Below are 13,146 nucleotides of genomic sequence, written 5' to 3' on the forward strand. Positions count from 1 at the left end.
AGCATCACATAGCATTCAGCTGCTTCTTGCTATTCTGCTGTTTCTCCATTGTTGGCCCCTTCTGCCATATAAAGACACAGCAATAAGGCACCACCTTGAAAGCACACAGCAGCCCTCACCAGACACCGAATCTGCTTGCAGCTTGATCTTGGACTTCCCAGCCTCCAGAACTGTAGAGAAATAAATTTCTGTTCTTTATAAATAACCCAGTCTCAAGTGTGTTTTGTTATAGCAGCACAAATGAGCCAAGATAATACTTCAAGCAAACTGCTTTTATTTATTCTGGAGTATATGTAACTTATGAAGTGTGAAACTATTCTGATTCTTTTGAAGATTGAGGTCAGGATTCAGTTGATGCTAGAGATGAATACTGATTGGCTATTTATTGGTTTTACTTCAACATCATGTCCTACATACAAAATTTATATAAAATCAGAGCATAGGCATTAAAAGTGGAAATATTTTGTTAAAGCCTTGTTCACAACTTCTTGAATTTCATAAAACCATTTAAGTCAGGGGTGATGACTTTTGATGATCATTCAAAGAGGGAATCAACAGAAACTCCCAATGAGAGCAAGATAAACAATTTGTGTCATGTATAAAATGAACAAAACAAAAATGAAAAAGAGCTGTTCAATCTTTTTTTTTTTTTTGTCTTCTCTTCCTTGGGAAAAGAAGGCTGGAAAAATAGCCTGAGCTAGGAGTCTGAAGAGCCATCTATTTAACTATCATCTTCAAAAATATTTATTCTAAATATTATCTTGACTACTTAATTTTTCCTTCTTACTTAGAAATCACAATGCCTGCCTTGTAGTTTGTTGTAAGAAGCAGACAAGTCGTGGAATATGAATTTGCTTTGCAAACAATAAGGTCGTAGATGCACATGGGACATTTATACAGGAGAGCAGATCATGAGTGAGCCCAGGCTTCGATTCTGTCCCTGCAATCTTGGCAGCCATGCAGACCTCTTTGAATCTCAGGTTTCCCACCTCTAAATGAACTTGTTCTGAGTTCATAGGTCCCTCAAAATCTAAACCGTTACCTACTTTCTAGATTTCTCCATAGCTTCATATAAACAGATTTTTTTCCTAAGAATTTGTTAATTTAACCTATTGGATTAATACGATCATTGAAATGTGTATCAGATTTTAAGTATGATGATTTTATTCCCAATAAAACAAAAAATTATTTTCTATGATGAATATGCATACATTAAAAATGACGAGAAATCATTTTTGGTACTTATCTGAAGAACTCATCCCCAATTTTTGCCTTTTTTGCTTTGCAAAGCACATTTTCTTGTAGGAACATATTTTCAGGGTGAGATGAACAAGTCATAGTTATAAGTTTTTTTTTTTTGTTTTTTTTTTGAGACAGAGTCTCACTCTGTCACCCAGGCTGGAGTGCAGTGGCGTGATCTCTGCTCACTGCAAGCTCTGCCTCCCGGGTTCATGCCATTCTCCTGCCTCAGCCTCCCGAGCAGCTGGGACTACAGGTGACCACCACAATGCCTGGCTAATTTTTTGTATTTTTAGCAGAGAGGGGGTTTCACCGTGATGAAACCAGGATGATCTCCATCTCCTGACCTCGTGATCCCCCCACCTTGGCCTCCCAAAGTGCTGGGATTACAGGCATGAGCCACCGCGCCCACCAGTTGTAAGTTCCGATACATGTACTTGCTACTTAAGAAAAACATGCCGAATTTAAAGCAAATAGTACTGTAATAAAAAAATCTGATTTTCCTGAAAATGGTTTAATTTTATGATGTAAATGCAAATCTTAGAAGTAAAAACTTTTTTCAAAGACTTTTATCAGACTCAATTAGCAGTTAAATGGGTAGAGAGAGGATGTCAGTGTACGAGAAGCCACATGGAGTTTTGGGTGGCCAGGAGCAGGAAGTCAGGCAGGTTTGGCTTCAATTGTACTACCTAGAGATATTTTGGAAGAAGCTAGAGTGAACTGTGTACATATATGAGTTTAGATTTCATAAGACACTTAGCTTTACTGGAGTTCACTGCAGAAAATGAGGGAAAGAAAAATGTTCTCGATGTATACAAATGCCACAGACAGTTGTTTTTACGCCTACTTTATTTGATAGCTTCTAATGGCTGAAGGAGATTTCAATATCAAGTAGTTGTTTATCACAAATGTGCCTAAAAATAATTTTAAAGATCTTTGTAGGGAAGCAGAAACTCTTTTAAGTCCAGATGTTTTCTCAGGATAACTAAACCTGGTAAAATCACCTATGTAGAAGTAAATAATATTTTATGGCCACATCTGCAAAATGAAATATGATCATCTTCATTGTCGATATAAAAACAAATGAAAGTTATGGGTAATTTTTGATAAAATGAATTATACAAAGCATCATTTATATTTTTATATTTGGCTTTGGGACATAAGGCAATATGGAGAACTTATGTGACACTGACACACACACACACACACACACACACACACACAGAAACTCAAGTACTCCTCTCTGCCTCATCCTTATTCCTTTCTGAGATCAGCCCATATATCAGTAATCCTCTGCTGAACTAAAATAATATTTTTGCTCCAAAAGTCTGCTAGGGAAAACATCTATTAATATATGTTTTTAAATCAAATATTTCCAGAAATGCTTACAAGTCCCTTTAAATCTAGCAATGATAGCATAATAAAGGGCATATTCTAGGGAAGAAAATGCCCACCTAAAGTAGAAATTTACCAGTTAAAAATCACAAAACATCAAAAACTATTTTCAAGGATTATTTCCATTTACCTAATAGGTTTTTCCATTTAAAAGTTATAAAATATTTAAAAAGAGAAAACAGAACATTCAAATAACCTTAGTTTTTCAGTTTTATAATCAAGGAGTTGGACTAGATGCTAATTTTTTTTTTTCTCAGCTCTAACTATAATTTTAGTCAACATAAAAAGACGTTAAAATGTATCCCACTGGTTCATTCAACTGTTAATAGAAAAAAGTAGCTTAAAATTGTGAAGTCTGAAAGTATAGCCATTCTAATTTACAGATAACAAAGGCAAGTCCTAGGAAGAAAAGTGACCACCCAAGGGCATCCATCCATTCAGAGATCAAGCAATGTCACTGTTTTCAAATCTGCCTGATCATCAATATTTTGCTTTGTTTTGTTTTGTTTTATTAATGGTTCTGGAGTCCCAGTCCCTACCCCTGGAAATTTTGCTTTAGTAATATGGGGTGAGATCAGAAATTTCATTTTTTTAAAGAGATCCTCAATATTCTAAGGAACCACAGATCATACCAGACTACTTGGGATACAGTGGTGGAGAGGAACAGATAGGTTGCACAGTCCTTGGGCAGGCTCTCCATTGTCACACAACAGCATTTTCCTAACAGGTCCGTCATTTTATGACCCAGGGTTCCTCTTTCCTGGTGTTTTCTCCCCTCTAGCTGGACAGCATATTATGAGAGTGATATTACTTGGTGTCTAGTTTACTTTTCTTTGATAGCTTCCTGTGGAAAAGGATCTTCCTGAAGGAAATAAGAATTAAAAGAGTAGATGTATAGACCTTAGTTACCATCCAATACAAATCACTCTAGACCTTTAATTCCACTTAACTACCGAAACTGTCCTTACAGTAAAGTATGAATCTAGACATCACCATGCTACAGTCTTGAGCCTTTCAAGGAAGTCTGCAATTTGAAAATTATTTTCTTTACCTCAGGTCATGGGGTACAATGAAGTGAATTTCTCTAAATGGTTCAAATACATCATAAGGAGATGGCTCTTGGAATACATTTGGCATAAGAATTTCTTAGTAAAAGAAAAGCTTAAATAGAGTTAATATCTAATAACATAACATAATTGGTTTTATATAGTGACAGTAGAGAGCAAAGTTCCTTCTAAAATCTTCCATTTAGAATTCCAAGCCCCTCGACATTCATATTTCTGTCAGTTTTCAATATAGATTTTATGTGTTCACTGTATGCAAACTGTAGCCAAAATATACATTTCTATTCCTGATGCTACTGTGGATGTCAAGGTTTAGTTTAAGCCTTTTTTTGGTAGCAAACTGTGAGAAGTATAATTTCAGCTTTCAAAGAAATATTATTCCTGATCTTCCTTGTTAGTAAAAAAGTAACAGTTTGTTATCTATTAATTTTAAGGAAAAGATTAGAAAAAGGAAAAAAATAATAAATGACTTACCTCTAAGTATGTATGACTCCATGTTAAAGCAGCTAAACTAAAAGCTTACCACAACTTAAAGAAAAACTAAAATTCAACATCATTCAGTTTCTTTTTGCATCCCATTTAGGAAATGTTTGTTGCTGAGGCTGACAAAATAAATTCATCATTTAATCATGTCATTTATAATGCTGTCTCATGATACTGTCTCTGAGGATCAAATATTCAGTTAAAGCCATACTAGACTACCAAATAATATATAAAACATTTATGAACATTTTATGCTTGCTTTACAAGGCTGATCTATTAAACTTGTGACATTTTTATTTAAAAAGAATAAACAAGAATATCAATGGTATTATTTTATCCTTATATGGGTTAAGAAATTATTTATGAGTTGTCTTTAGAAATCTACCAATGTTAGATGTGTACATAATTCTTCTTTTTCATTGTAGCTGGGGGCCAAGGAAGTGGTCAATTAATATTTGTACTGCAAATGCCTTAAGTGGATACCTATTAAAAGGTATACAAAATATAAACAGTACTGCATATTTTCAAAACTTTTAAATAAACACAAGGAATATATAGGTATACATGTTATAATTTCAAAGTCAACACTAGCACATAAGTTTTTCATATCTAAATACATACTAGGATACTTCCTATTTCAACACATGCACCTACAAAAACATGGCCATGCACATAACCTTACTTTCTGCCACTTGCAACAAAGAATATACAATATTGTACATTGTTTCAACTTATATTGTATTGGAAAACTAATGAGGATGGCATTAAAGAATTCTGATCTAAGAAATCAAAATGCAGGAAGATAATTATTCCTTAGATTAAAAACACTGAAGACTGATGGAAAGTTAAGATTCAAATTGCTTGTCGGAAGAGAACAGGTCCGCCTGTAAACACTCAGAATGCTCTGTTTGACAAGTGGGACTAGAACTTCTGTAATATAGCAATCCAGGCCAAAGACTTAAACCATCGATGCTTCGGATCGCAGAGAAATGGTATAGTTGTGGGTAGTTCTGCGCAAGGCAGGGGGTGCAGATGGAGATCTGGATGCCCATCTGGAGGGAAGACGACGATTTGCTGGTCTAGCAGGTCGGGAAAATCCTTTTCCATGTGAGGCGTTCACTGACATGGATTCCTAGGACACAAGTAAAAACATTCCTCTCACTTTGTGGGTACCAACAATAGGCTTAATATACGATGGGTCTCAACTATAAGATTAGTCCGTTAGTAAATTTACAAGAAAGAAAAAGCATTGAAAACTAAAGAAGGTAGTTGTCTAATATTTGTGGTTTTGAATGTTTTAAAGCAATTCAATTTTAATATGGAATATGACATTTGATAATTTTGTACCTTTCCTTACGCTGACAAATTTTAATACAGTTAATCTCTCTGTAGAACTAATGATGAGCTCAGGATTTAAAATTTCAAGTTAAATAACTTGAATATCATGGAAATACAGATGTTTCTTAGTGCGCTGTTAGTATGTTACAGTGTTATTTAAAAATAAAAAGATAATTTATAGAAGGAACTGTTCATTTATGTCAAATTATTGACACTTTTAGAGGTGATAAGCAAAAGGCACACAAACCAAATGATTAATCTGATGCTTTTTTTTTTCCACTATCACTGGCACTATCTATCAAAACCTTAAAATTATCATTAAAATACTTTTAAATACATCTTCATTCTAATTACTAATACAAAATTGCTATCTCTTGGGCATGTTCTGATGAGAGAAAACCTTTTCTTTCACTTTTCTTCTCTTTCATTTTCTTCCTTCTTTCCTTTTATTTTAATGGAAAAAAAGCATTCCTTGGTCCTTAAAATTAAAACAAAAGTACAAAGCTTCCATGACACACTTTATACACTTGGTTCTTATTGACCCTTCTTAGACCCCACAAAGCCTGTGCTCTTTCATCTGAGCTAGGCAGTGAGGATGGCCTCCTATTTCTACTATTTTAGCCATGGTCTGACAGTAAACTGCAGTTTCTTTTTCTTTTTGGAGACTTATTTTCTAGATTTGTTCCCACAGGAGGAAGAACAAAAAACAAAAACAAAATCTGCTCCTAAGGATCTATAGTAGAGAACCTCCCTGCCAAACTCCCAATGAATGCAAAAAGGGAAATCACTCAGTATTATTTCTTGTTAGTTAACAAGAATTTTGTTTGGTTATTGTACAGATATATCTATTTCCCATCTTTAGCTATAGGACCTTGCGGGCATTGATGGGCTCAATTAAAAAGCAGAGAAATACAAAAGCAGGATACTTTCTGCACCTTATAAAAACGGGCAAGATTTCTCATAAGATGGATGAAAACTGATATTTTTGCAGGGTTTGAAATCCACATAGTAGTTTTTTACACCAGAAGGAAGCAACTTGCATAATAGTTTAAAACCATGCTGCGTACCCACTGCATTCTATGAAACTAGGAGTTCTGAAGTATTGGTTAATAACAACAATATGTCACCTTGTAATTTTTGTTAGCTTCTTAAAAATTATATGAGTAAAAGAGAGTGTTGTATAACTCTTCTTTGTAAATACCAATTTCTTTGACCTCTTTTTCTCTTATAACTAATGAAGATTAAACTCTTTCATAAATAGGAACAAAAAAAGATAACAGTTTACTTAAAATGTCCATTTGAGTGGGGTTTTTTTGGTCAATTTCTATGCTAAGAATACATACAAATAAGAATAACCTTATTTATATATACTATCTTTTAGTTCCACAGATAAAAAGGACTCTATTAGGCACTGTTTTAAATGATGTGTATTTCCCATATTCATATTAATGTGATTAATCCTATGAGAAAGAACATGAGTCAAATGCTGAGAATGACTGAACCAATCATAGTTAATAACTGAAAAGTGAAAACGATTTTAAAAATATTTTCCATACACTTAAAAAAGAACCTTTAAAATAATGAAATTCTATAAATTGAGAAATGTCCATTCTGAGTATTTTTTCAAGAAAGAGCAAACATTTGATCTTCTTCAGGTTCCTAAATCCACTTACTGTATTTATGTTATCCCATTTCAGAATTTTTCAAAAGTTACAATGTACTATTCTCAGTCTTAAAAACTACACCTTCAAGGTTCATGTTGAGTTATATTTATTTACAAACAGGGTCAAGGGGCTAAGAAGAGTCCAAAACTTGTGCCCTCATTCTATTTATATGAATTGGACATATAAACATGATTCAGAGCCATTGCTAATATGGATGCTACCAAATTATGTTATATTTGCTTTCTCACCTCTGTTATCTTTTTCGGATCTATTCCTTGCTTCACTTCCTGTCCCCCCCACACAGCTGTCTTTTGCTGAAACTGTTGTTCCATTTGGAGCATTTCTAAATGCTGACTTAATGTGGCACCACCACTGACATCAGAATTACATTTGGTGCAATTATCCTGGAAGCACTTAGAATTTTGCAATGCAGACTCTGTTGCTGTCTCATAGGTTTTCAGCAGCTTTTCCACAACACCATAATTTGACCTGGGATCAGCTGACCTCGGACGGCCAGACAAATTACTCGGTCTCCAGTCATGCTCGTGGAGCATATTTCGATAACTGCGAGGACTCAGGTGTCCCTGCATTTGTCTTACTAGGCCTGTTGTGGATTTCTTGGTGGGATTATCAGGCACATTTTCCATGGGCACAGGCATGTGGGCATTGGTTTTCCAAATACCAGACACATCGTTACTTTGTGATATGCTACCTGTGTGAGTAGATGAGGTATCACAGGGCTTGAGATCCTCCGATGATTTTGAGCAGCTGTGATTTTGCTGTATTGCCTGACAATTTCTATCTGTTCTAAATACAGTTCTGTTAAATTCATCAGTCTTTGCTGCCAGCTTCTCATTCCTTGTAGTCCTTTCAAAGCCACAACTGAAATTTCTAAGTGGGCTACTGCTCTCTGCTACTGAGGAGCTACAGTCATTACTTACATGAAGATCAGGATGAGATTTAGCAGGGTGATCTGGGATCACCATTTCATATTTTGGATTACTGGGGGTAGAGCAGGTTTTCTGAAACCACGAAGTAGAGGGGCTCCTTTTTGCACCTATCCCAATGTCACATGACCACATGCTAAGTCCAACATCTTCATTACTTGGAGGCTTGCTATCTATTTTGACTTCTGGTACCAAAGAGGAAAAGATGATACCATCTTTCGAAGTTTTCCCTTCATTTGGATACAACATAGACATCTCTTGTTGTCTCAAAGGGAAGTGAGGGTTGTAATTCCTTTTACTTCGACCCTCATGGGGCACCCAGCTGTTGTGGTCTAACCTTTCCTTCCATCTTTCATAGGCTTGTTCAGAATCCGAGCTGGGAAAATTTCGAGAGGTGCTTCTTGGAGGAGGAACCGGTGGAGTTTCATTTCTTTTTAAATCGATTGTATCAATTCCACATTTTTTCGTAGAATTGCTCTGGAGCACATTGGTACAGCTCAGATTCTTCCTATTTTTCTGTTTTTCTTTTTCTAAACTGATTGGAAGAATGCACTGGTCATTGTTGATCATGGGGTCCCCATGAGGTATATTAGTTACATTTGGCATTTCCTGGAGAAAAGAATCTGACTTCATCCTAAACAATGATAAAACATGGTGTATTGGTTATAACTTTATTTAGAATAAGCTCTCAAAAGCAACCATAGCTAAAGCAATGAGTTTCTGCTATAAGAAAAGGATTCACAACTGCCTCATACATCATTTTTATATAAATCTCCCAGTCAAAAACTTAAGTCCTTTTATGGTGGAATGAAGTCTACCTCTCAGTGTTATATTCAATGCTCTACACACTCTGACTCAAACTCTTTCCAAACTTGTCTCTCATTTTCACTATTACCTGAGACTTCACCTACCCTCAGATTAAACTATGTAGTCTCCTGGGTTTCTGCTACTGGCATTTCTCTCTCTGTAGCTTTTATCTTGCCATTCCCTTACCTTCTCTCTGCCTGCTGAATTCTTATTCATTATGTAATGTGAGCTCAAGTTCTTCTCCTTGAATTTGAAATAACATTTTAAGTAGTCAGATAGAAATCTGAATAAAAGTGCAATGAGATATGAGTAATTCCAAATGGAAAGTGTCATTTGGTCTTGAAAAAAAGTAAAAATTTTTTGGATGACTTGAGTAAAAGGCATATAGGATTGAAGTAAAAGGCAAAAGGATTAAATACTATGGCTACTCGAAGGAAAATGAGTACTTTGATATAGATTAATTATAAAGCAGAGTGGGGAGGATAATGAAAAATGAGAGAGAAACATTAGGTTATGTCAAATTGTAATGTCTTTGAATTACAAATATCTTGAACCTTGTTCTAAAGTCCATGGGGTGACAATAAGAACGTTATATTAGGTGTGATTTGTAAAAGAAAATTGGCAAGTAAGTCTTTTCTGAGTTATATTAAATAAAAAACTAAATATCACAATTCAAACTTAACCACACTGATAAATATAAATCATATTTATACCTCTTCAAATTATAAAAGATTATGGGATAGCTTACAATAAAATGTGGATAAATACCTATTAACAGAGAATAGAAAAGCTAAATAGGCAAATAGAGGACAAAGTTATGTTTAAAACATGATTGGCTAAGAAAATCTATTGCAAGTCAGCACAAAAATTCTTTCTGAGCTTCCTAACAACTAATGAAAAATAAGGGAATGTAGGAAGCCTACTGACCCACGAGGAGAGATAAATGTTGATCCTAGAATAATCCATCTTTACTAAACTTGTAGAGAATTCCAATGTATTTGTTAATTTGGCTAAAACTTACTGTTATTAAGTATATACTGTTTCCAAATGGAAACAGCATTTTTTGTGGCACGCGTACATGTGTACATATTTACAATATGTTGTTCTGAAAACTATGTAGGCCTCCATTACATAAATACGAATTGAAGCAAAATAAACTGCTCTTAAGCATTAAATATTTTAGTAGAACATGATTATATAAGCAAAACGCCACACTGTTAATTCTGACATCGTTTAATGATACGTTTAACTGAATTAGCCCAGTTGTACACTTTCATTGTCCAAATGCTCAGAATGAGAAAGAACTACTTTAGAGGTTACTTACTGATTTTTACTTAATTAGACACGAAAAAGAGTAAAGTATTACTAATAGATTACAAAGAGAATTGGAAGATTTGCTTTAAGAATTAGTGAACAGAGAAATATACAATTACAGTTTCTGGCCTGGCGTGGTGGCTCACGCCTGTAATCCCAGCACTTTGGGAGGCTGAGGCAGGGGGATTATTTGAGGTCAGGAGTTCGAGACCATGCTGGCCAACATGGTGAAATCCCGTCTCTACTAAAAATACAAAAAAACTAGCTGGGTGTGGTGGTGTGTGCCTGTAGTCCCAGCTACTTGGGAGACTGAGGTAGGAGAATCGCTTGAACCTGGGAGGCGGAGGCTGCAGTGAGCCAAGATCATGCCACTGCTTTCCAGCCTAGGAGACAGAGCGAGATAACATCTCAAAAACAAACGAGCAAACAAAAAATTAAAGTTTCTATCTCCCACCCTAGATAGTACATTTTAATAACTCATTAGTTCTTACATGTAAGGAGGAGGCAGTTTGGAGTCATTAACTAAAAACAATATTCTTTTTTATTTACCCATCTAAAATAATCAGATGTACCAGCCTACCTTCTATGGTTAGACCGCTTTCGAATTTCCTCTTGAAAGCTGCATAATTCTTCACTCACCTTCGCAAGTTCTTCAAGAGCCTTTACACATATAAGCAACAGCCCGTTAGCACTTTGAAATGTAAATATTTCTTTAGAAACAGTTCTAGGCCAATCACATCTTACTTACTGTACTGAGGGCGCCAGAACAGCTCTTGCTCTCTTCCTCAGAAGTCCTCAGGTCAGGCCAGGCCTCACATTCCTTTTGGTTGTCTGTAGCCAAAGGATCCAAAAACCCTACTTTTGATTTTGTTGTTGCTTTTTGTTCCTTACACATTTGATTTCCTCCACTGACTAAGCTCTGCTCTCTTTTATTTTCTTTTCTCAGACCATCTTTGTGATTCGTCCTTATAAATTCACTTTGTCCTAAATCGGGGTAATTTGGGGAAGATTCTATCACTTTCTCTGGAATGGTCTTCTCATGGTAAAGATCAATGATCTTAGCACGTTCATTCATATTGATTTTCCTCCGAAGCTTTACTTCCCGGCAAAGCTGTAAGAAAAATAAAACAAAATTAAAACTTCTTTTCCCCTAATTCACCTTGTTAATATTCTTGATACTAAGCAAACCGCTTTGAGTTCTCTTTGCCATATTAAAATATACTTCCTGGGTATTAATGCTTCGGCCTCCAAATAGTGCCTCTAAAATATGGATTAGCTGGAACAAGTTTGATGAAACATAAAGGCTACTTTTAGTAGGGCAACACATGGATGCTAATTCTTTTGACTAGCAATCAATCATTCAAAAATAAAATAAATCTGTATCTGTATATAAATACAGAAACACTGTCACAAAATTAGAATGACCTGAATCAATTACTGGCCATACTATATAATTGCTTTCAGAGAGATGCAAGAATTTAACATTAAAGTCATAGTTTTCAAATGTCGGGTCCTACTTGTACACTAACATTTAACTGTCTAAATGCTTGACAATCTCAGATAGTAAGTCAACTTATTCTTGTTCCCTAAACAGTCACTTGTCAGTCAAAAGATGTTTCCTTTGGTTGGTCAATTACATTGTGAGGGCTAGATATTACTGAGATTTTTTAAAAATCTCAAAGTGATACACATTTTTAAAATATTTCTCATCCAGATTAAAACAAATATGACAATACCCTACGTGATATAATAGAACTGCAAGGCTTTGATCATCTATTAGTCTGTATTAAGGTAGAATCCAGATTACTTCTTTATGAGATCTTAGTTGAACCTGCACACACTCATTCAGTTCACTTCTGAATAGAGGAAAGAAATGGCTTTCTCTTTAGGCTTGGGTCATGTAAAAGCTTGTCAAACTTCAAAAGAGACTGTCAGATGACTATCAAAGCAAATGACTCTATGTTTAACAGCCGCAATCAATATCTACACTACATGTATTATTCAAGTAATATAATAGATTTATTGCTGCTTAATACATACCGATAACTCAGTTGAGATAAGCACTAGAGTTGATGCCTGAAAAATATACAGTGTATTTATTTTTCTAATGCTTATAAATGTATTAGTATTTATTGTATGAAGTCAGGATAGCATCAAACTGCAGCCGTGAATTGATTGTTTGGTCGCTACCAAATTATTTGTACTGAACTTCTGCGGGCATTATGGTTTGAGCTGACCTTGAGGGATATAAGAAGGAACCCTAAAAAGTGACATGTTAAATCTAAGGATGCTCTTGGTGACACTGTCCTGTTTTTGCGAAGTCATGAGTGAAAACAAAATTGCTTTAGTTGCAAAACCGGGGAAAAATGTGCTATTCCTGGGAAATAAGTTTGCCTTATCATTTGAATTTGAAGGTATATGCACCTGATAATTTTTGTTAGTTACTAGAAAGACTCACTAGTACATTTCATATATGATCCTTCCTCCTGTCTTCAGCTCATCTTTCCATTTTTGTTTTTGCATATTTTATATCATACCTAATTTTATGCCATCTTAAATTTTCTTGATTTAGGTGAGGTATGAATCAACAAATAACAATGTTATTGATGGAAAACTATTTTGTACAAAGGTACTATGTTACTTGGTACTCAGCCCTTGTCAATGGTTATCTGATTATTCTACCAAAGGATACAGGCAGGAGACTACAGTGTGGAAAAAAACAAAACAAAACCCCAGACGTCTATAAGTTCTATCCAGAATTTCTATCTGGATTATTTCAAATTTCAAATGATCCAAGTATGAACATCTTGGTTTTGCCATAGCAAATGCAATGACTGTGGATAGTGGCTGAATAGGGAACTACGAGCATCTTAATAGCCAACACTGCATCCTCTC

The 13,146-nt window shown here is 35.1% G+C and overlaps 1 protein-coding gene across 1 annotated transcript in view; it reads right to left on the reverse strand.

Annotated features, from left to right (window-relative positions):
- Nucleotides 1–2,070: 2,070 nt before the first annotated feature.
- Nucleotides 2,071–13,146, reverse strand: part of KIAA0408 — a 32,175-nt gene continuing 21,099 nt past the window's right edge. The window contains exons 3-6 of the mRNA XM_003311475.7: nt 11,000–11,362; nt 10,832–10,911; nt 7,432–8,764; nt 2,071–5,313 (exon numbers count right to left, since the gene is read on the reverse strand). Of these exons, the coding sequence (XP_003311523.1) occupies nt 5,140–5,313; nt 7,432–8,764; nt 10,832–10,911; nt 11,000–11,362 (1,950 nt within the window). The 3' untranslated portion in view covers nt 2,071–5,139. The remainder of the gene's footprint in view (nt 5,314–7,431; nt 8,765–10,831; nt 10,912–10,999; nt 11,363–13,146) is intronic.

Source organism: Pan troglodytes, chromosome 5 (assembly GCF_028858775.2).
Source record: "Pan troglodytes isolate AG18354 chromosome 5, NHGRI_mPanTro3-v2.0_pri, whole genome shotgun sequence".
NCBI lineage: Eukaryota > Metazoa > Chordata > Mammalia > Primates > Hominidae > Pan > Pan troglodytes.